Source organism: Pieris rapae, chromosome 4, assembly GCF_905147795.1.
Source record: "Pieris rapae chromosome 4, ilPieRapa1.1, whole genome shotgun sequence".
In the NCBI taxonomy this organism is placed as follows: Eukaryota; Metazoa; Arthropoda; class Insecta; order Lepidoptera; family Pieridae; genus Pieris; species Pieris rapae.
In genome coordinates this window covers 5,933,950-5,958,761 of record NC_059512.1, presented here as the reverse complement: position 1 = coordinate 5,958,761, position 24,812 = coordinate 5,933,950, and the positions used below count along the sequence as shown (strand labels likewise).

The 24,812-nt window shown below is 33.9% G+C and overlaps 4 protein-coding genes and 1 non-coding gene across 7 annotated transcripts in view; 1 reads left to right on the top strand and 4 right to left on the bottom strand.

Annotated features, from left to right (window-relative positions):
- LOC111001256 (E3 ubiquitin-protein ligase Ubr3) overlaps positions 1-8,826 on the bottom strand; it is a 40,756-nt gene extending 31,930 nt beyond the window's left edge. Inside the window, exons 1-2 of the mRNA XM_022271070.2 lie at positions 8,287-8,826; positions 1,311-1,524 (exon numbers count right to left, since the gene is read on the bottom strand). Coding sequence (XP_022126762.2) covers positions 1,311-1,524; positions 8,287-8,503 — 431 coding nt within the window. The 5' untranslated portion in view covers positions 8,504-8,826. The remainder of the gene's footprint in view (positions 1-1,310; positions 1,525-8,286) is intronic.
- A 1,625-nt stretch (positions 8,827-10,451) lies between these two features.
- Positions 10,452-20,538, top strand: LOC111001259 (probable ATP-dependent RNA helicase DDX56). Of its 3 annotated transcripts, XM_022271076.2 has the most exons (12): positions 10,452-10,693; positions 12,049-12,273; positions 12,441-12,703; positions 12,780-13,040; positions 13,286-13,481; positions 14,035-14,184; positions 14,921-15,018; positions 15,323-15,464; positions 16,086-16,310; positions 17,260-17,331; positions 17,732-17,762; positions 20,418-20,538. In XM_022271076.2, the coding sequence occupies exons 1-10, from the start codon at positions 10,634-10,636 to the stop codon at positions 17,323-17,325; spliced, it is 1,686 nt and encodes a 561-aa protein (XP_022126768.1). In that variant the 5' UTR covers positions 10,452-10,633; the 3' UTR covers positions 17,326-17,331; positions 17,732-17,762; positions 20,418-20,538. The 3 variants fall into 3 exon arrangements, with proteins under 3 accessions (XP_022126768.1, XP_022126766.1, XP_045483898.1); XM_022271074.2 differs by lacking the exon at positions 20,418-20,538 and having other exon boundaries at positions 17,732-17,815; XM_045627942.1 differs by lacking the exon at positions 20,418-20,538 and having other exon boundaries at positions 12,039-12,273; positions 17,732-17,815.
- Positions 17,978-18,143, bottom strand: LOC123689166. Its single transcript, XR_006750209.1, has one exon. It is a non-coding gene; the product is annotated as a U1 spliceosomal RNA (small nuclear RNA).
- On the bottom strand, positions 18,216-19,851 carry LOC111001260. The gene is made up of 5 exons (XM_022271077.2): positions 19,707-19,851; positions 19,467-19,622; positions 19,103-19,198; positions 18,889-19,031; positions 18,216-18,713 (listed from the first exon to the last, which is right to left on the bottom strand). The coding sequence occupies exons 1-5, from the start codon at positions 19,746-19,748 to the stop codon at positions 18,524-18,526; spliced, it is 627 nt and encodes a 208-aa protein (XP_022126769.1). The 5' UTR covers positions 19,749-19,851; the 3' UTR covers positions 18,216-18,523.
- Positions 20,141-23,870, bottom strand: LOC111001281. The gene is made up of 7 exons (XM_045627943.1): positions 23,715-23,870; positions 22,731-22,916; positions 22,323-22,418; positions 21,759-21,961; positions 21,116-21,247; positions 20,695-20,887; positions 20,141-20,510 (listed from the first exon to the last, which is right to left on the bottom strand). Exons 1-7 carry the CDS (start codon positions 23,748-23,750, stop codon positions 20,397-20,399), a joined length of 960 nt encoding a protein of 319 aa, XP_045483899.1. The 5' UTR covers positions 23,751-23,870; the 3' UTR covers positions 20,141-20,396.
- Between the last annotated feature and the right edge of the window lie 942 nt (positions 23,871-24,812).

Here is a 24,812-nt window from a genome sequence, read left to right as displayed (position 1 = left end):
ATATTTAAAAATTACAATTATAAATTCTTGTGAAATTGTTAACATATTTTAACCAGGATTTATTTTTTGTGTAATTTCAAGAGGATTTGAGAATGTTTTTTTTATGATAGGGGGCAAGGGGCCAGCCTGCGGGACGGCCAAAAGGGCAGTCGTCGCAACCTATAGACACACAAATACAAGTTTTGCAAAATATAATTTTTTCAGTTCGAAATTTTTATTGTACTTAAAACGTGTGTTACAATGGCTATCGGTTAAGCCTATGACATCATTTGCGTGACGTAATATTATGGTACAAGTTATTTTTACAGTGACCGCGCCATGTCCCTAGACGGACTCGCGTAGGCCATGATTACCTCAGGGCTCGATCCACCCACGCCACATTCAGTGAAACATGCACCGAGGGTTAAAGCTACACTATATCCAATACAAACACACTCAGTAGGCTTTTCAAACACAAAATATTTTTATTCATATAGGTAAACAAGTAGGATTTTTGACGTTAATTTACATTTACTACTAATTCGCAAGTCAAGGGTCGTAAAAGTCGTAGAGCGGGCAAAAAACTTTCCGCCACTCTTTTCATTTGCCAAGTTTCTAATACAAATTGTTTGAACTGGAGCAAATCAATCCCAAGGATTAGGATCGTTTAAGTATTCATAACATTTATAAAAAGCTTTATTGATTCATTTACTTTTTACGAAGGCTTTGAATATATTTAGCAAAAACTCTCTAATTTCGCTTGGAAGTTTGTTGTAAAAACTAATACAATTTCCATATAAGGGAGTGGTTTGTGGTTTATCTTCCGGAGCCTGATTGGTCGTACACTCAGTTCTATTTCGCATATTATACTGGCGAAAGTCACCATTTCTTTTAAAATCGCATTTTTTTGTACATACAACAAGGCTTCAAGAATATATTATTGAAAAGTCATCTTATCTACAACAATTCGACAACATAGTACATAACACACTATTATATACTCTAAGGTATAACAGTGACGATGTATAAATATTACGGAGTACATGCAAACAGTCGATTTAAGAGCTGCGAAGATCAAAGATCTTTTATGTATGACTCACCTTGTATTAAGTACCTAGTATGTTACAATATATAATTATATAAGGTGTTATTTACTTTATTATTCCCTCATGTATAATATATCCAAGTTACCACGTAGTTCATTTTCTAAGGATACAATCATTGGCTCGGGTTGAAAGACGGAAGTATTGCGTATTTCATCAGTGACAAAGACAAGACAATTTAAATCTTTCTTATCTGTCGTTATGTAATATATAAATATATATACTGACCCGTCCTCCTTCATAACAGAATTGTCTCCGCAGTCGCAAGCACCACCAGCCTGGGAAAGGAACATGTTGAAGTCGTGGGTTGAGTGATCTCCGCGATGGAAGCACTCTCGGCAAATGGACATGCACGGGGAGATACCGCACGTTCGGCACCGGTACGCCACCACCCGGGGAATCCACACCAGTCCGCATTTGTCATGCTTGTCGTAACTACGCACTGTAATACACACAAATGTTTATAATATTGACCTTTTTATCTGATATACATAAATTAATCTACGTTCTTGATCGATAACAACTACAGTTGTTTATGACATCTTTCAAAGACTTGGTTGGGATTTATTATAAGAAAAAATCACGAGTTATAAATACGTTTGGATTATAAATTAATAAAATTTAATTCTTTAATCAATAATGTATGTATTAGCAAATTTAAAAAAATTACTTAAATCGGAAAGGTATTAAAATGTGCAACGCTAATTTCTTATCATTTTGCGATTACCTAGTCAAAATTACATTTGTTTCTTTGGTTCTCACAGCTTTATCCTTTGTTCGTATAAAATAATTAAAAAGACGATTATTTAAATGCAGCGCATACCAAGCAACACGCGCATACCAAGGTTATGATTTAGGGTCGAACCTTAACTTCATATAAATAATCTACACAAGTACATGCTTGTTACAATAGTGGATATTCTTTTGGATAATAAAAGTTATCGAGTACAACGAACTGTATTTTATTATGTCACAGAGCGGAGCTATCTATGCTCTGCTATTTTCTATGAAAAAAGGCGAGAAATTTACCATAGAATATACAGGTTAAATTATAGACAACTTATATTTAAATAATGCTGATACCATAAAGAAGATTTCGCGTTAGCATTAAAACCAATATTTCTTTAAACAAATGAAAATTGTTCAGGTAAGTCACGTAGGGTTTTTGTAAAAATGAGCCCAAGCATGACGACGAATTTCACTATGTTCAAACTGATATTCTATTGTGCAACAGTTGATGGAGGACTTATTAATGAGTAAGTTGAGCGTAATTAATTATAGGTAGCGTGCGCAGTCGTCGCAAACATCGCTCGTGCAATGCCCCGTGCGCAGTGACACCTCTATCCCCGGTTTTAAACTATCGCTATCTGTCCTATTGTTTCGAGGATACATCAGGCACATTGCCAATCTATCTGATTCGATTTGAACTATTTAGAGCTTATAGGATAAGATTTTTCGAAGGGTTAAACTATTACAAGTTTCTATTGTTGGTTTAAATATTTCGAATATGCATTAAGTTATAAATTTTAACAATTTCAAATTACTACATACTTAACAACATGTTTATCGCAATGCCATTATTATTAAAAGTATTTGCGCATATTTTGTCTATTTCAAACAGGTTTGAAAAATTAATTAACAATGGGGAAAACCAAGTAGGGTAGACAACGTTAGCATGAATCACGTTATAATAATTACTAGTAGTGAAATCAATGATCCCAAAACTATATATATACGATATAATTTGGCATTAAACCCTCAATAGTAGGTCTTATGTAGAAGTAATGAAGAATTGGTTTTAGCGTATTTGCCAAAATATAGTTTAATCAAAATACTACTTATTAAATAGAACAAGATTACAACATACCATTTATAAGATATAAAACTAAGGTTTCTTTGTCTGTCTTTAGTCTACATTGTAATAATTACCAGGTTTATGCCATTACGTATACAGCTCACTGTAATTATTTCAACTTGAGTCAGTTAACCCGTGAAATAAAACGTAATAATGCAGTAAACGTACTTTCTTGCGATGCAGTAAAAATTATTTACAAAGGCAGTACGCGTTGAATTAATCAACGATTAAGAAACAGACAATTATAGAGAAGCGGGGAAAATGATGTGTATTCTTGGAACGGGTTGCATCGCACAGGAGAGGGAGGCACGTGGCCATCAGCTGGTGAGGGTCAACGCACGACAGAAAACTGCGCGAGTCAACGTACGCTCAGCTTTCAGACCGTTCTCAGCCGGTTACCAAAATGCTGAACACACAGATATCATCGATATAGAAGCCATAAATATGGTATTCATTTATAAATCCACGATTTTTAAGTAATTTTGATTCTGTTTAGAAGGTCTTTGTTGTTATTTTCTTGTAGTATATAACTTGGAAGTAAATCGTGCATCATAAAAATTACGTATTTCATGGATTTCTCGGCTGAGTTCAAGCCAGTGGACCGTCACGTTTTAACCGAACAGATTAACCAAGGAAATGTGCACATTAATATTATGTCTAAGAAGTAAGATAGGCGGTTCTTTCCGGTTACAAGTCATGTGCGTAAATTTTCAACAACAAACTTGCAGATTAATCGACTGTTCTTAGTAAGTAAGCATTAATGACATGTTTACATAAGATAATGTAACAGGTATATATCTGCTCCACAAGCTTTCTAGTTTCCATGCATACTAAAGAATGACTATAGTCTAATATTTTCGTAAGCAGAATTTAAAGATAGGGTATCTAAAACACTATGATCATATTATATTTTTACTTTAATTATATATTGATGATATATAAACGTAAAGGCATACCAGCAATATAAGACAACCTGTGACATTTGGGTCAAGCGCAGCAAGGGCGATGACATTGACGAAGCACTAAGCCAGAGACAGGTGGCAAAAAACACGCCACACGTCACGGCAACGATCTCTTAGGACCTAATAAGTGGTCATATCAAGTGCATACAACTGATTCAAATATATTGTTTGATGAAAATTAAGACGGCTGAATGTATTTAATTAAGCTCTTAAATAACCTGAGAGAAATGATGCGACCTCATCGTGGATTTAGCATTTGCACGCTTCATCTGAACTAGATACGTCAATGTTTATAACGATTATTTATTCACTATAATTTTAATCATATGCAAGAATAATGAGTTTTCAAAGCAAAGAGGATGCAGTTTTTATTTTTTTTGGGCCTACGTATGACTGCGAGAGGACGACAAGGTCAGTCTACATCTGGTGCGCGACATTGTCTCAGCAAAAACGGCAAATGAATTACAAATCTGATATGTCCTGACTTTAGGAAGGCAAACCATATGTTACTCTGATATTCACAAATACTACTTAATTAATTTGCGTTAATATATATTAATTAATTGCTTCATCAGTTATGAGTTAAATCTTCATAAGGTATAAACATTTATATGTTGATCGATGTTTTTTTTAAAAAAGAAATTATATTAGGATATAAGAACAATTCTATTTACATAACTGTCATAATTCTGACGTTAGATAATTTATTACTTTTTGTGAAAGCAAACGTCACATCATATTACCTAAATTGCTTCAGTTGCGCTTTGACCAGCTAAAAATTATTCAAAGAAATAGATTTTGACACATTTGTATCAATGGAGTTTCTACTTAGATATTATAGCTTGGTAGTAGATATATGTTTATAGATTGGTATATAAGATAATTTATATTTAAGATCACATGTTAACAATATCATTGGATTATGCCTAGGGTTGCAATCTCGAGTCAAGGTCGTTAATTTGAGATCTTGTGAGATTGAGTATTACAATCTCGGGAGATCTCGGTATTTTCGAGATCCCGGAATCTTAAAAATTTAGGGATAATTTTTGAATTCTCTTAAGAAGTTAAGAGTATCGAGAGTGCCCTTTAGCTGAAAATGCCCTCTCAGACACAACACTGACTGGCACTAGCGTGAGTGAGTTATTATAAGCGAAGTGTAAGTAGCTACCCCTTACTCATATACATTTATGACTGACTCTTATCCATCTTTTTCCCCGGGAAAACGAGAAGGAATTTCTGCCGCTCTCAGAGTCTCTTCTTTACCTTGAAGAGTTGTAATAGTTTTCATAGCAGCAACATGTAAAATCCTCTGCTGTTGGAGGATTTCATTCTTCTTTTCTCGTTAATAGCAGTGGAGGCGAGTAAAAAGTGTATCTGACAATATAATGTGATATTTTTTTTTTTCGTACGATGGATAATGGATATATTTTCTGGGCAAATCGAAAATTTCGTCGCCTTTGAACTGGTCCATATAATTACAGGGATTTTCTTATTTAACGACGCTGCGGTTGCATACATTCGTTAATTTCACGAAATTAAGGTGACCGACCAACTATACTCATTTACTGAGTCTTGTACTCTTTTTGCGCAAACCGTACTTTTTTCAAATCCTGTACTCTGAAAGTACTCATGTGAAATTTCCTTATGTTTTCCAGACATTAATGCTGCTGTCTCAAAAGAGTATTTTCTTTAGGGAATGATTATTGAAGCAGTGAGAAGTCGCAACTTTCTGTAAAAACATTATCTGCCGTCTTAACAAAGAAATTTAATATGCAAAATGAAAGTTATTCTGATGTGTCTACATAATTAGACAAATATCCTCATTTAGCAAAAAAATCTACTGAAGAAAAATGAGTTTGGTAAACTCCAAAGAAAAATGAAATAAACTTCACACTATACATGGCACAAGATCATCACCCCAACACAGCATCAAAATTTTTTTTTCTTCTATTATGTCCCATTGATTCCTGCAACTTTAAGGTATTTTGTCTCAAAAGCTGACTACCTACTCACAGTATATAAACAAAACCGACAGCAATGTGTCTGCCCTATACCTCTTAGTGAGAGGATGTAAAAATTTATGAAAACGAATTCTTTAATTACAAAAATTTATATCATCAAATGCAAATTTGGCAATAATTAAAGTGTCTCTGTCAATAGCAACAACAAAATTAGCTAAGTTACATATAAATATTTGAGTTAATTAAAAGCGTAAACAACCATCCCACACTAGAAGCTAATATTGAGCCCTCCAGTTTTTATCACAATCATAAATAGTACTTTAACACTATTGTTTCTGATGTCTTATAAGAAATTATATGTCCTTTAGATTTGTGAACCCTAAAAGGCTTATTACACTATGCGATATTCAGACTGGCTTAGTAAGACTGTCTTAAAATCTAATTAGCAAGCTCGCTATTACACTAGACTGAATACCGCATGCTAACTCATTTTTACTCATTTGCAAAGCGTACGTAGTCGGTGACGGATGTCGCCATGTGACTTAAGAAACTACCTTAGAGTAGGAGCTGCCGAGTTTGAATGACTGTTAAAATGTTATATTAGTAATTTATATTATTATATGTAATTTAATAGATACTCCATAAATTCAATATGGCAATAAAAATGGCATGTCTCGGTACAAATCAAGAACAGAACCAGGCTGGCACACTTTAGTATGTTGTCATTAGAGAATCGCAGAAAATTTATTTAAATTTATTGACACATCGTTTGCAGCTAAGATATTCTATAATAAGATTGATTGTCCGAACCTTCTTTCTAAATTTAAGATTCATGTTTGTTTTTACCAATGTATCAGTGTGTCGAGCGTTGGCTAACTTTATCTATAAAAAATAAAAAACATTCCAAAGTGCTTTTTTTTCTTGCGAACACGCCATGGTGCACGCGGCCACAGAAAACAAACATGTACAAACGTCTATGCTCTGCGACTGCCGCGCGCTGACTGAATGATTTAGCGTGCTAAGTCTTATTACACTACACGATATTCAGCAAGTAAGCCAGTAAGCACCGCCGAACCCATTCGGTCGGTCTAATTAGACAGGCTAACTGGCTAACTCTTATTACACTAGGCTGAATCTCAGTAAGACTGTCTGAATATCGCGTGGTGTAATAAGCCTTTTAGATAAGCCAAGTTACTTTTTATTAGCATCGCAACCCCACTACCCATAATTATATATCAGTTATAAGCTCATGTGAATCAAGCAAAAGTGAATATTTGAATATATCCATCCAAATAACATATTTAAGTATTTAACATTATATTTATTTTTGTAAATTAACAACAACTCTCTACTATATTATCTAATAAAGATATTTGGTTGTTCTGATGGCATGAAGTTCAGAGATAGCCAATGAAGGCAGGTCAGGCGGTGAGAGAGCATGAGCCTGAAGTATCAGAGTTCCTGGGTTTGATTCCTTAGCAAACAATAATATTTATGTTTAGTTATTGTTGCTGTTAAATTACTATTCTGGAGTACCCATTCTGTCCATATGGGGATCATAAGACCATAAGCCAAGTAAGTCAATGTTGCTGTGCTTCTTGACAATGTGTATCCTTGTTTATGAATTGATCAGCAACAGTCTCATCATGCATCACAAGAAATCATTATGAAAAACTATAATGCTTTATTTCACTCAGCACTATTCACCTAACAAAAGTTAAAAAATATAAATATACTAGTTTTTACTGTATCAAGAGTGGATTATTTTCCTTCATTAATTTTTTTGTCAAAATCAAAATGACTAAAATGTCTTTCTTTCCTTAGTTCCATTTAATATATTTTTAAGAAAATGTAAAGAATTGACATAATACATGAACCACAGTGGTGCAAAAGCACAAGAAGCTATTTTCTACCAAAAATCAGAATGTCCACTTTTATTGTCATAGTATGTTTGAGAAAAACTAAATTAGCTATTTTACTCCAACATCTATTTATTGAATATGTTTGTTTTATTTGCATAGATCCAATCAGTCATAATATTATAATGTTTAAATTATTAGAAAGAATATATAGCATTCAATGACAGATCATTAATTAAAATGAGAATTTTTTATATCACAATCCTGTAAAATAATTTAATGGATTATGAGACTACTCAGTAACCAATTTTTCACATACTAAAAATGAATATATGTGAAAATTAGGGCCTACACAAGTATATAACACTCATTTCATTCATATATATATTTATTTCAATATGGTTTCAATTGAGTTAAAACATAATATTCACAGCAAGTCATCATCAAAATAATTTTAGAAATAGACAAATTAAAAAGAGATAAAGCCAGTTTATTTGGTATATTTATGAACTTAGAAAATTTGTATACCTAAGTTTTGAGTCATTAATATTTTTATTTTTAACTTACCAACTGCAGAAAATTCGTCTGGCGTCCTGCCACCGGCCAGCAGCCACCTGCACCAATCAATGGTTTCCCATTCATCGATCGCCTTACTGGGATTAAGAAGCACATCCAGTAAAGGACCTAAATGTTGAGGTGAACCGCTAGCGCAATCCGCATGGATATACGCAGCTGCCCCTCTTTTTCCCTTCTTCATTAATACTTGCACCGTGGAGTTAGACATTATGTGTGAGCACTATTCACTGAATTTCACAAAAAATCATTAGTATTACACATAGGTCACTTTATAATTCGGTCACTCACGGAAGAAACACCATTTCCAGTTTTACATAAGGCAATGAACTGCGGCTCAAAACGCATTCGCGGTCAGACATGGTTGTAGTGTACATAATTCAATAGGAATGGATTTACAATTATGAATATCATAACACATTATTATCAGGATTGGAAGTTAAACTAAGACAAATTCAATATGATTCACGGTTAAAAAATAATAAATTACATTGAATTTTATGACTGGCGAATCCAGAAACAACTTGAATCTTGAAAAGTCATTTGGAATTTGGGTTGCTATTATAAAAAAACAGGCTACCACAGAGATACTGCTCTTATATATTTTAGTCTATTTAATTGAGGTTTTGGTTAATCTTCAAAAAGAAATTTTAAATAGTTAAGCCGTTATGGGTTAGAGAATACCATTTCAGCAGATCACAATGAGCAGTTCTAAGAGGGACTTATCAATTGCCTATTACCTCAAACAAATCTTTGTTCGAGATCTATACATAAGCCGAAAAGGGGGTATCCTAGATAATAAAAAAATACTTTTGTATGTGTTGTAACCGAATTGAGAATTAAGGGCTTTCGTTTATAACAAATTTCAAAATTCGTTATTCTTTAACATGTTGAGCGACTAGCTTGAACATAATTCAACAATCAACGCCCACTTATATGGCAATATCTTTTGTTTGTGTAACATTTTACATAATAATATTAAAATGTTGATGTTGATTTGATACGTTTTTATAAATATTTTTGTTAAAAGTCGGATCGAGTGCATGCAACATTTCGAATGTTGAATGTAAAAAAGCATTTGTGTTTCATGCTCCTGTACAATCCTCGAGAATATTATATGAGTTAGTTTGTATGACTCCGGTATATGATATACCATACGTCATGATCCGATATCGATGTTGAGCCTTAGAGCGTTTTCACATTATCCGATCCGATATCGGTGTAGGACCCAATAACTGATATCCGATTAGCCGACACCATATGCTATTTTCACATATTTCCGACAAAATCGTTCCGATACGGCCATTTGCTCTATAAGCTTAGTGCGCGCAGGTCATCATGGCAGACTATAATAGAAAACTTTATTTGCTGTATCTATTTATTTTATTATATTTGAGACGCAAAAAAAGATCTGTTCACAGACAGTACTGGATACATCCCATCGTGGAAGCTAGATATTCAGAGGGAGCTTTTTATACTCTTTTTAGCAAGCTACAAAAAGCACCTAGCAAGTTTTTTAATTACTTTCGTATGAGTGAATCCACATTCAATTATTTGCTAATTCATCTCATTATATCGTATTTATATTATATATTATATCGTATTTAAATGAAGACGACGCCATGATGACTACCAAACTGTAAACAATGGCCACCACGCATCGGGGTCTACGCACACAGAGACATTTTAGATACACGTATAGCACACATACAAACATTATCGCCCGACGGCTCACAGGTGTCCGATAGTGCCGCCAGCATATCGGTGTCGGCTCCGATATCCGATATCGGGCCGGACAATATGAAAGACAGGTACATATTTCATACATTTTACTTACCCCGATATCGGATCGGCGTCCGACACCGATATCGGATCGGGTAATGTGAAAACGCTCTTACACTCAGAGTCGGGTAAGACTCAAAACGAGGCATAAGGTAATATCACCCTTGTTCAACAAAATCTCCTGTACACTGTGAAAAATGTATTGAATTTTGATATGCGAGAGAGAGGTTTCTGAATCATAAAATGTTCACCACAGCAAGTAATACAGATAATCATTGCATTTGCAAGCATGTGTAGTTTGTGGTGACTACAGACAATCCTTACAATATTTATTAATTATTTACAATCTGCTACAATATCAATCTAGTATGTATGTCAAATATCTGTCCTAAGTCCATAAAGTTAAAACGCAAGTAGTAAACATAATATTTTTTAAGAAAAGTAATTAACTTGTAATTAGAACAGAAATAACTTTTTACAATTTAAAAATCAGATTAGTGTATTAATTTTGCCTAACTATACATTTTTTTTCAAGCGTAAAAGCGAACATAAAATAAATATGGCAGGCGAAAACAAGGTTATGTTTCATGAAATGGAATTAGATGATCGCTTACTAAAGGTACGCATTATGATTTATACATACCCTTTATATTAAGTAAAATAAATGTAACGACTCGAAAGAATCTTTTTTATTTCAAACATGTCAAGCACATTAATTTTTTTATTTACATATGGGCAAAATGCCACAACGTGCTATCAGCTACTCTTACGAAGGAAGCGCCGCTTGCAAATTTCAAGGCTTTTAGTAACTTCCGAGTCTCTCCAGCGCTAGACAGTTATTTTTAATCTTTTTGAAGATAAACTACACTTTTTTTTAGGTACTCATTGCGCTTTTGAGATGCTGTTCTAACAGCAACTGCTGTTGTAACTCACTAAATCAAGACAAACAATCTTGTGGCTATTGTTCTAATTATTAATTATTTTTAAAGGGAAGCCAACTGTTCTCACAAATTTCTGTAACCTGCCTCATGGGGCATAATGTTATTTTATCCACATGTTCTTGTCTTGTATGAAAGTCTTTTGGTATAATTTGATTTCATTGTCTTGTATAGTCCATAGCAAGCAGTAGTTTCAGTGTCCCAAGTGTTTCATCTCAAACTTAAACCTAGTTTTGAGTAGTTCATACACGTGTGTATAAACAAGGCTCAGCTTTAGATACCTCTGTCCTTGCTAGAGTCCATAAAAATATTTTAAAAGGATATTTTATTTCCCTTTATACTTTTTTATAATTCATTATAATTTTTCTTTTGTAATTAAATCTTCATCTTTTTCTTTATTATCAACAATTATATCTTGAATAAGTTACATATTAAATTTACATTTTTTAAATTAAAGTAACAAAACCATGCTTTGTTACCAATTTGGTAGAATTAATTTATTACATTTATTTAACATCACTAATCTACACAAGACAATATTTTTACTTCAAATATGACAATGTCAAGCACAATACTTTAATGCACATATAGACAACATAGAATTATAGCAAAAAGATTGCAAGCAATGTGCCAGTTGTTAGCAGCTACCAACACCTTACAAAATTAATATGAATACATACTTGTATCATAAATTGTATTTTCTGTAAAGTTCACAATGGTTGGCTAACATGTTTAACATTGTACAAAACCATTTCATGCACTCTTGTTTCTTGACTAGTATTAGTATTTTGGTAAATAAAGCATATTATAAAATCAGAAAAGGTAAAAGCATAAACTTAATTAACATATAATAAATACAAACTAAATGCTTGTTGTATAAATTCAAGTATATAAATATACTGTGATTATTAATAAGAACTTGTGAATATTTTGCATTAATAATATAAATTTTGTGTTTAAATTTTGTTGCTGCATGTAAAATGGTGCAACATGTTGGTATTCAAATGAAAATTATAGTAAGTGTAGTGTTTTCCAGGCAATATCACAGCTTGGGTGGTCAACTCCAACATTAATTCAGGAAACAGCAATACCTCTGCTATTGGAAGGAAAGGATGTCCTTATGAGAGCCAGGACAGGATCAGGCAAAACTGCAGCTTTTACTATTCCTGTAATACAAAAGATACTAAACTTAAAAAACACAAGTTTACATCAATGCATAACATGTCTAATTTTGTCTCCCAGCAAAGAATTATGTGGCCAGGTGAGTTTTTCTAATATTTTTATTGCTCTATAAGCATAGTAAGTGTGGGGGTAAAATGGAAAAAAAGAGACAATACTTGGCACAACTTATGATATTAAAAAACATAGATTATTATATAAATTATTTGTGACAACTTTGTATGTGTGTAATTGTATTCATCATTTCAGATAGCGTCAGTTGTATCAGAGCTAACATTAAAATGTTCCAGAGAAGTCAGATGTATAGATATATCATCCAACACAAACACCCAAATCCAAAAGTCTCTTCTGTTAGATAAACCAGACATTGTGGTTGCTACACCGGCAAGAGCACTGGCACATCTTAAAGCTGGTAACATGAAACTTAAAGATGATTTAGCAATGCTAATTGTAGATGAGGCTGACCTTGTATTTTCATTTGGCTATGAAGATGAGGTGAAAGAGCTCTTGGGGTAATTTGCTATTAAATTATCCATATGCAAATCTAAATATACTTAGTAGTATAATAACCCTTTAATAATTTTACAGGTATTTACCAAAGATTTACCAAGCTGTATTAGCTTCAGCTACACTGTCAGATGATGTAATCAACCTTAAAAAGATAGTTCTTAGGAACCCGGTGACATTGAAATTGGAGGAACCTGAATTGGCACCATCCTCACAATTACAACACTACCACCTATTCGCAGAGGAAGATGATAAAGCAGCAATATTATATGCCTTGCTGAAACTTAATTTAATAAGAGGCAAAAGCATTATCTTTGTAAGAACTGTGGACAGATGTTATAAGTAAGTAAATTAAGTAACAGTTTTCTAGACTTAGTCAGGCGAAAATAATTCTCAATGATGTCCAAATAAGAATTTTATGTAATTACTAACAACTAGACTGAAAAAAGAAATTTCTTGTTCAATACAGATTTTTCTTCTTTCCATTTAACGGCAACTCTTGATAATGTCAAAATATATGTAGTACCTTGAGTTTCGTTATATATAATTTATATATGATAATAATAATGTAAATTGTTTCGTTTTAGATTGAAATTATATTTGGAACAGTTTAAAATTGGCTCTTGTGTTTTGAACTCTGAACTGCCAGCTGCCATCCGATGTCTATCTGTGGACCAGTTTAACCGAGGTCGCTATCAAATTATTGTGGCCTCAGATGAAAAAGCTTTGGAAAAACCTGATGGTGGATTACTTAAAGGAGAAGAAATTGGCAAGAAAAATAAGGTAGATATAAATATATCTGTTACATTTTCATTTGGCAGGTCTGAAATAAAGGCTGTTGTAAGCTGAAGTTCAGTTAGAAGAAAATTATTCTAATTAATACATTATTCGAAGTAGCAGTATTGATCTATTGGCTTTAGCGTGCGACTCTCATACCTGAGGTCGTAGGTTCGATCCCCGGCTGTGCACCAATAAACTCGCATTTAATGTTCGCACGAATGGTAAAGGAAAACATCATGAGGAAACCGACATGTCTTAGATACAAAAAGACTTCCTCATATTGAAAATGATCCTGAAACAGATTCAGAAATCTGAGGCCCAGATCTAAAGAGGTTGTAAGGCCACTGATTTAAAAAAAATACATTATCCAACATGCTATATTTTTAAAATAGACTATATACAATCATGATATCTGTTATTCAATCAAATTAAATACAGAGGACAAAGGAATATCTATTATGATATGAATAATTGATGGCCATGAGATAACCCGTTTTCATCCATCTTTTCTGATTTTATGTATGATTGTATGTCTAACAGATTTTTACAATTCCAGCAAAAATCTAAACGTAAAAAAGACAAGGAGTCCGGAGTATCTCGCGGTATTGATTTCCAACACGTAGCCAACGTCATCAATTTCGATTTCCCATTGGATGTCACATCTTATGTACACCGAGCAGGACGAACGGCACGCGGGCACAATCAGGTATATTAATAACGATTTAAAACCACTAGCGACATTTTGCTTCTCAATAACATCTGCTGTCAGATCAGTGTCAATGAGTCTAAGGCTAAAGCCACACGATGCGGTAACATTGCGGTGCGTTGCCGCAATTATTTTGAGCTATACGGGCGTTGCGGTGTGGCAATATATTTTACCCCTCCCCGCCTCGTCTCGCAGGTCACTAGACGCGCTTGCGGTGTGGGATATAGTAATTTATATGTAAGTAGGATGACGTTGCGGCACCGCACCGCTAATTAAATCCATTTTTACTAAAGTACTCTTTCGTCTCTTTCTATTTATACTGTGAAACAGGAGACAGGTGGACAAGGATTTAGTTAAACTAATTTGTATTTTATTAATAACTATCTCGTTCTATCTATAAAGTAAAAGTATATCTATCGACAAAGCTCTAATGGTATTTCAAACCCGGCCTATTGGGTTCAAATCAAAGCCAATTGTAAAAAAAAGATGAATGATGATTTAGAAATGAGCAATCTTAGGCCATTGCCCATAAAAGGTTGAAGTGCCACTGAATTATATCCAAAAGTGCTGAAGAGCTATGTTTATATAATGTTATAAATAAAAACTGGAGATTTCTAGTCTAGTAATTATTGCAACAATTAAGAAAGCCTTTACTAATATGCATTTTGTGAACTTTATCATTACATCATTGATAATTTATTCAATTTTCAGTATCCTAATCTGAATTTTTGTTTAGGGATCGGTGCTATCATTTGTATCAATAAGAGAAAAACCTTTACTAGAAGAGGTGGAGGCACACTTGTCCAAAGGCTTCAACAATCAGAAAGTGTTGCAGTAAGTTAACATTATTTGCTGCTATTCTTTATATTAAAAATAACAAATTTTTTTCTTGGGATATAATAAGGCTAAAATGTTTGTCATTACATCAAGAACTTTTATTATTAGATAAAATGCAAACGATCGCGGCCGTTTTGATGAAAAATGTCTATAATCTAAAATATAATCCACTTACCACACACAAAATGTTTTGGAGTATAATTATAAACAGAGTATGGATTTTTGTTATTTTTTGGTGTTTTTGTGTGGTGTACAAAATCTATGATTTATTTTAAAGGTTAAATTTTACACAATATTGCAGGAAGTACTCATTTGCGTTAGAAGAAGTGGAGGGCTTCCGTTACCGGTCTAGGGATGCGTGGCGAGCCGTCACTCGCATCGCCGTGAGGGAAGCACGACTACAAGAGATTAAGCGGGAACTGCTGAACTGCAACAAGTTAAAGGTGAGTTTTTACATTTTACGGTACTATTTATATTTCGTTATCAAATTGTAATTATTAATTTAAAATTACGTAATTATTAACTGATGAATGGTTTTTTAAATTTATGACTAAAATGCGTCGTCTCGGGTTTCATATATAATAAAAGAGATACCGAAACATACCTAAATAGTTTTGTAGACTAAAGATAGATATAACAGTGTAATAAGACTATGTCCGAAAATATGTGAACTATGAAATTGTTACGAATCTGGAATAAACAAATAAAATATATGATAAAAATAAAATTGGCGCGGTCTATAGTCTGTGGTTTGTTTTTACTCTATAGTTACTTCCTTTTAATCACCTTTGTTAAACTGCTTGTTCCTATTGTAATTTCTGTTATATTAATACAATAAATCTTTTTCATCAAGTAAATTATTATTCAACTCTGCTAAGAATATAATATTTTAAAGTTGTTTCATTAGAAATGTTTGAATCACTGAAATCTCTAAAATTTATACAATGATGACAATAACGCACATATCTCTTTGATGAATGTCTAATCTTCTCCCTGAGTTCACACAAATTCTAACATTGAGTCGACTTTGTATGAGCAGGTTAGTTACATAATTCCGTGTTTAGGGATTCTTCGAGGAAAATCCGGCTGAACTGGCGGCGATTAAACGAGACAAGGCTCTACACACGGTCAGAGTACAAGAACAATTGGCCCATGTCCCGGAATATTTAGTCCCCGGAGCACTCAGACCGTCTGAACCCGAAGCTAGCGCGGACTGTCCGGCGCCCCCGCAAGCAGCCAAAAGAAAGACCCAACACAGTTATGGCAGCGCTAAACGCCACAAGTACCAGGTGAAGTGTTAATTTACATTTGTACATTTTAGTAAGTGGACATTAAATAGGTAAATTAAGTGAAAATTTTTGGAACTGTTAAATTTACGAAAAAGTTTGTTCATTGGCAAGAATGAAAATGATTTAATTATTATTGTAATAATGTGTGGTCATATAACTCAAATTTATTGTATTGAGTAATTAATTAATGTAAATTCAAAGCAGTAAAAATTCTTAATAAATAAAGTAGGCTGATTACATGTTAAGGATGAGTTACTAATATTTATTCATAATAGTGATGTTTTTATTTCATTAATTATTTATCGAGAATAATTAATTTAATTATTATCAATCACATTAATAAGTTACCCACCTAGCAGTGGCGTAGCAAAGGGGGGCGGGACGCACCGGGTGTCACCTTTTTTAGGGTGACAGCCACGCGGTCTCTCAAGTTTAAGAACAATGCAAACAAAAAAAGTAACTCGCTAGCATGATAATTCATTTTCAGGAATTCCTCCACTAGCACGAGCTCAGCTCTATGTAGAATTCGGGGATTTACGCAAAAGAGCCTAACGCTGTCGTGGGGGATTCCCCGTCCCATATTCGCGATCTTTTAATAAATGGTCCATGTCCTTTATTTATCATATAAAATTTAATGCTTTTTACTTTCGATGGGGTGACACCCACAGTAGCTACGCCACTCCTACCCAGACTACGTTAATATTATTGAAAATTACATAAAATTCATGTAAAGAAGACACTTTTTTACCGGATTGAAGCTGTGTATTATTGTAGCGTGCGTGGTCACAGTGACCAATTCAATCCGATAAAAAAGTTTTTTTCTTTAAATATGTATAAGCTATGCTAATAAAAGACAATACTATACATTAAATTTATTGAAAAATGAAACATAATTTAATTAATAACAGAAGGCTATGTTATTCATAATATTAACATTAATTTATTTCAGGCGCGACGCAACAACCCGCTGCAGAGCTTCGAACTAAAGACACTCAAGAAATCGACTGACACATAGCTCTTTGTTAGTATAATACGAATAAATCACGATTAAATATTTTTATATTGAGAAATGGATAAAATATAAATGGACTAATGTTTTTGATAGTCAATTAAATATTATAATATATTGGCTGAAATGTTTATCTTTAGTCTCAGAATTGATAAGGAATGTGTGCGTTGAAACAATCATGCATCAAATATTCTAGTACAAAAATTGAGTAAAAGTCCTTCCAACTGTATTTATCTATTCTGTGACGATGTCGTTTTTACACATGAACACACAAATGTTATTAGATGGTGTAGTTTGAAGTAAATACTGTTTTTACAATCGACGTACGCTGTTTCGATAATACTTGTATTTTGATACGCAAATGTTGTGTTTGAATAAAGTATGCCTGATTTTGTGTTTTCTTTTCACACAGTGCTCCGGTGCCGGTTCGCGCGTTTCTATTGGTTAGTACTACCTTATAAACCCTGTTATATTTCAATATAAATTTTTTATTTTATTCCTGCTTTTATTTTAGAAACATATGTACTGAAAACCTCTTGCAATTTTTATTAATAAATTAATTGACTTCATAAATCATATGTTCAATAATACTGATAATGTGACTGATGTTAAAGTATGATCCAAAGGATTGTATTATTTATCAGTCGAGATATAATCAATGGGAACTGCGCAGTACGCTAGTTCCAACTACCAAAAATTACACGTACGACGTACCCTACTTAGGATAGTCACAGACAAGCTTGTTCCAACCGTAGTGCAATGGTTGGCGCCGGCCCGGGGCAACCGCCTTCCTGATCACGGTACACCCTACGCAAGGTTAGTATGCGTTACGTCATGTACCCAGGTCTTATATAGATTGTTGGATTAATTTTGATAGCGCGTTTTTATACCTATGATTAAAAGGTTCCTGACATCTATTGAACAATTTCTAAAATAAAATAACAATTATTGCCATATCCAAAAACTTTAATGCATAGATACTGTCAATTTATGAAATACGGAAATTAAGTTGACCATATAAACTGTATTGAATACAACTTGGTTGCTTTGCTTGCAAATATAAATATAATGCATTCTAAGTTGATACTATCTTTGTTGAAAATTATATACGAAATTGATATTGTACCAGTAATCTTGGGCTCAATTTTTCATTAAAAAAAATCGCAATGAAACTACAAATTTAGACATTATTTATATTACTATACTACACAGATTTAGAGTTTCTTCTCTTTCTGGGAGGTTCTTTGATGATTGTTCTAGAGTCGCTGTAGGCTTTTCGGAGCGCGATAGCCTGTTCCCGAACCGTATTAGCAGGAGTCTCCAAGGAGGGTGGCCGATGTAAATAATACCCATAAGGACCCATCTCGCGCCTCTGCCAGGGACTTGTGGTTATCCTGCAAATTTAATTAAATAAATCTAATGGTCATTATACTGTACGATTGCCAAAGCCCAAGATGATTATATCTCATGGTAGGATTAAGTACTTTTAGACAGCTAATATTGTACTCGCGAAAGGGGTATATATTTGTACAAGTTATTAAGTAATTACTATCAGCATAAATAGTTAACCATATCATCAGTGGTGGAGATGAAGGTCGAGGCCTCGTTTGGTAGTATAGCGCTAGTGGAGTCGCCCCGCACAGCCAGATAATCCATTGTTGCATCACCTTCCGTCCTTCTAGCTCCTCACGAGTCACAGTCTCAACTTGTTCCTGTTAAAGAGCAGAAATGGCTATCATTTGTCCCAAAATTACGTACATATTCACAATAATAAACTACTTACGTCACTGTAGTAATATTCCACCACAATTTTAATAATTTTGACCGCTAATGTCCAAAAATGAAGACTGTATATAACCATCCAAATGAAAATGAGGTGCTGTAATAATATAAGGATAATTAAACGAAAATCATCGAGGCTGCAAAATTTATTTATTTTTATTTATTTAAGTATTCCTACAGCTAATCACTAAACAATATCCAAACAATTACATTACACACAAAAGCCAAAACGGAATACACATTGAAACAGAAACATAAAGCACGGTTTTACAAATCACAGTTGTAAGATTGATTGATTTGTAGATTAAAATATATATTTAATATGAGGGAACAATTATAATACAGATTAGGATTATAATACAGACCTGTAGAATGATCTCCCAGAGAGGGATCCGGCGAAACATGAATCGTTTGAAGAGTGAAGAGACGATGCGATGTGCAAATGCAACAGATCCCGCTGCCCATAGTATTGTCGGTACTACCGATAGCACATTGTCTCCGCACCGCGCCCATTCCAACAGCTATTACGTAATTAATGTAAAATTACCTTTATATGAAACTTACCAATAGTTTCTAAGATATTAACAATATATCTAGTTATTTACCTGAACACACTGGAGATTTATGTAATTTAAGGAATGGGTCATTCTGAATGAAAACTAGGTTATTGGTAATTATTTTGCATATTTAAATATTTCGGATTTTGTTTTGATATTAAAATATATGTTGTGACTGCGTCATGTCCGTCACGTGATTATAATAATAAGGACCGATTAGGCTGCATAGATACATTGGTTGCACTATAGACTAATTAGGATGTAATTCCTTCGACATTATTTGCCGTGCTTCATCCAGACGAACCAGTTCTCAAGCTATCATTAACTGTAGAACAAAAATTAAGGCTCTTTTCTTTATCTTTCGGTTTTCTCAATTATCAAATTATTTAATTAAATTGCAAGAGCAGTGTTGGCTAGCGTGTGACTCTCATCCCTGAGGTCGAAGGTTTGATGCCTGGCTGTGTACCAATTGACTTTTTTGCGTGCGCATTTTATATTCTCTCGATCGGTGAAGAAAGTAACACTGAGGAAACCGGCTCGCCCTAGACCCATAAAGTCGACCGCATGTCTCAAGCATAGGAAGCTATATATATAACATGAAACAGATATAGAAAACTGCGGCCCAAACAAAATTGTAGGGCCACTGATTTATTTATTTATATTATTATTTGCAAGAGGTTCAGTACATAAATAAAAGTTACTACTATAATTTATTATGAAATTTATTTAAAGAAGGAATCATAAAGCTCGTTTCTCCAGGGTGGTTCCAGCGAACGAGCCCGTCGCGGCGTTTGCAGCGCTAACACCAGAGTCGCTGGACTGCGGTGGATCGCTACACGGGCATCTGGTTTTCTGAATAAAAATACATATTAAATTACTCAAATAAATATATTATATAGTTTTTTTTATTCTCTCTCCTTCGTTTTTTTTTTGTAATTATACTGATAAAATGAAATTATTTCATTCCAATTTCCATTTGGTAGCAACTTTTAGTGCCATAAATAGGGTTTTTTATCGTAAAGAGCGCGATCAGTACCGTAACATATGCTCTGAGTTGGTCAAGTATCTGCGCCGTGGTCTCGCTTGCCGAGCTGACCAAGCGGGCACTAAGCTCCCTGCGTAGTGCCTGGCGCAAGGCCGGATCGCTGGCGGCGCGGGCACAATACGCAAACGACACGCGGCTTCCGGCTCCACTGCCCTCCATCGACGCTGTGCTGCCCAGCCCACTTCTCTAGGTCACAACGTTACAACTATCATGTTCGCCTCAATTAAGAATTAGAATAGTTTGCTTTTATTACTCATAGCAGGATCTTTCTCACGTAAAGTTAATATAATGAGAATAACGAATAAATAGTCTTATGCAGTAGATGCAGTTAATATTTTAGTCTCATGTGATTTGGTGTCTTTCTAAAATGGTTGGGAGGTTGCCTATACACTGTAAGATTGTTACTAGTTACGTATGTGTGTCTGCGTCAGCTGGCGTCTGTGTGTAGCCGCGCAGTCGTGTGTGTACTGCTCCTACGAAACTGTTCACTTTCTGTATGGTTTGATGCACGCCGCGGGAGGCGCGGGCGTGCAATTCTGCTTGCCTGTAAGTGACAAGTTCCTGTAATCAGTACCTCTACGATTGTATCTATCAAGTTTATTTTTCTACTATCACTAGTTTCTAATGTATAAAACTTATTCGGCCTATTAAAATATTTTACAAAATTACAAGTAAATACAATCAGGTCAAAATTAGGCAATAGTTAATGAATATTATAAATATTCAATGGACCCTTAAAGAAAAATGTAAATGACTTAGATCGTAGCTTAAGTTTTTTTATTTTTTTTATAAAACAGGGGGCAAACGGGCAGGAGGCACGTTATAAGTCTTAAATGAACCTGAGCTTGTCAGCCTGTCACGTAGATGTGATATCGAAATGATTAGATCATTATATCACACCCTTATTCCATCGTATAGGAAAGAGAAGAGGTCGGTTAACGTAAACTTAAAAGAGGCTATCAATAGGTTTAAGAGATATGAGCAATTGTTAGAGGGGAATGATGATAGTGAATGGAGTTCTAATTGAGAAGTGTGGTAACTTGTCATTTACCAACCACTGCTCCAAGTACGGCATGTTGAAGCGCGTGCAATAGTGCTTGCGGACGTAGTCAGCGTAGCAGAGTGACAGGAACCAGCAGATTGTGATGTGGATTTGCGGCTGTTGCTGCTTTAGAAACCGCGTCAAGGGGCCCAGCGGTACCAGATCCGACTTGCCCAGAAACCCCGCCGTCGTCATCTCCAATAGGATGTTTGGGCTCTGACGAGGACCTAATTCTGTATTATCTGGCTCGGATGTTAACCGTTTATGGCACTTGTTATGAACAACAATTATTTGTATAACATAATTATTATTATATTTATTTGAAGATGACCTGATTCATACACATTCTTGTATCTATGTAAACGTTGATTGATAGATATTGTATGATATAAAGAATAAAACGATTTATAGATATTTTATTAAACATATTTTATTATCTGAGTGTATCTTTTTGGGAATTTATGAGGCAGTGCTGAAATAATGTTAGTTGAGATTTGGGTCTAAACTAAAAATATAGTAGGTAAGTACAAAAAACCTTTTTCAAAAATTTAAATCTAGTTAAAGTAAGTATACTAACGTCTCTAATAAGGGTGTCAAGGTAGTACTGAAAAAAGCGCATCGAACACACCCAAAGATGCACCATTAGAGCTAGCATTCCCAGGACCATCGAAAACTAAAATATTTTTAATATTACACACTTGGGAACATAGTAATTATGTAGGCGTACCTAGTACTAAAAGTGTTAAATGTGATATTAAGGGTCTGTTTCACAATGTCCGGATCAGTTTCAAATAAGCTATTTATTACTTATTGGTAGGATAAACAGTATTTTCACTTATTCGGAACTTTTATCTTTCGAATAATTTATGTGTTGCATAGCTATTTGGTACTTTATCCATACATTGTGAAACAGGCCCTAAGTCATTCAAAAGCGAGCAATATTAAAGTGTCATACTTATAAAATTATGAATAAGGTTTCACGTACAACGAGGGTTCTTTCGAGCAATGAGACGTGGGCATGGTCACCGGCAACAAATATGGTGGCCTGCAATTCATTGAAAAGAAAGAGAGCGGCAGCGCTGGCGAACACGGCAGTGGGCCCCATACCCCACGCTTCGCCGTTGCAGCTCAGCCATCGCGCCACGTTCTCCAGCTGAGACTCCGACAGATTCTGTATCATTGCACACCTTATTTTAAATTTTGTATAAGTATGGTGTTCTACTTATTAAACTTGGTACTTATACAAGTTGGCATATTTAAGACTGAATATTATGTGTACCAATTCTTAACGTTTTACGCAAAGAAACGTAATAGGAATTATAATACGATTCCATATTTCATTTTAAATAAAGTAACAATGTAGTAAAATAAGTAAATCACTACATAGTATAAAACAAAGGCGCTTTCTCTGTCCCTATGTCCCTTTGTATACTTAAATCTTTGAAACTACGCAAAGGATTTTGATGCGGTTTTTTTAATAGATAGATTCAAGAGAAAGGTTTATATGTATAATAACATCCATTAAATAGTGGAACTAATTAATAGGTTTCTAATGTGATGTCGTAAATAATTACATTTTTTCCGCTTACATTGCAAACGCAGGCTGAACCCTACGAGTGTTATCAAAATAATGTACTAAGTATTGTACACATTAAAAAGGTCTACAGAAAAGTCTATGATGGTATATGTCCGGTATGGTATGGTCTCTTATGGATAACCCACATTTTTATATACAACGTTCACAGATTTTCTGTAGTGTATTTAGTATCAGCATTGCACCCGTGGGAAGCCGGGGCGGGTCGCTAGTTTTTATATATAATAAGAAATAAGGTTTCCATTTATTACAAAGGGGCGGCAAATTATGCGATGCTTTTGGATAACCAGGATGTAAAGAAGATACACATAAACTATTTTTAATTACGGGTTTATGAAAATGTAAGATAATATAACTGCCATTTATTTTACTTACGCAGTGTGTATTGAAGCTTACAGTTTTTCCCGCCATACGCGAGGAACCTAGAGCCTGGCTCCGTAGTTAGCATCTTCTCTATTATGAATACATTACTTACATCACGAGAATTTTTCCATATTTTTGGTTTTATGAAAATTTATTGTCAATTTTAGACATTGATTACTCCTATGTCTAGTTGGTCGTGACGTTATCTGTTGTTAGTAAAAACTTGTTTTGTATATTGTTAATTTATACAAAACATTTAGTTATCTGCATAACACTCAATATTTTCGTAATAAATAAATAATAAACGTTAAAATGAGACAAAATAAATAAATAAAAATGGTGTAGAGAGTAATTACCTATACCTTAGAAGAAATAGATAAGTATAGAACCTATTCGTCGATTATTAGACTGTACTGAAAAATTAGGGATTGAATAAATAAAACGAAAAATAATGAACAAGTGTTCAGAAGACCTGTAATGGCTGACACAGGCCATTTCTGTACATTTGTTTTTATTTGACTATTTTTCGCTATCACGCACACATTCTAACATAACAGCAGAGTAGTAATTAAATACGACCAGTGCAAACTGATTTAATATCCTATACTTCTGATACTTAGACCGTTTTATGATCCTTGATTTAACTTAATCGATTCAATACATTTGTATTTGTGTATTAATGTTGTAAAGAAAATAAGACTCAAAGTCGTTAAAAAAGGTTGTATGGCACGCTGTAAAGAATTATTATTTGTGTTTTTGTTTTGAAAATCGAACGAATTTTCAATCTTAGCTCTGGCTGCTACGCACGGTGTAAACTGTAGAGTGCGAGTATTTCCTACGGACCTATTTTTCATTAAAACAGTTTGCACATATCGCGATAATATATAATAATATAATGGATATATAAGCGTATATCAAGATTAAAAGCGTAGACAAGAAATCATCAACATTTAACCCTTATTCACGATGAATTTCTATAAAACAATGCAAACAACTAGATACTAACAATGTGGGTATATAAACAATTTTATATTATATTATAAAAACACTTAGACATCAACGTTTTCTACGATTTAAGTATTATATTGATAAATACGATTAGCAAAGAAT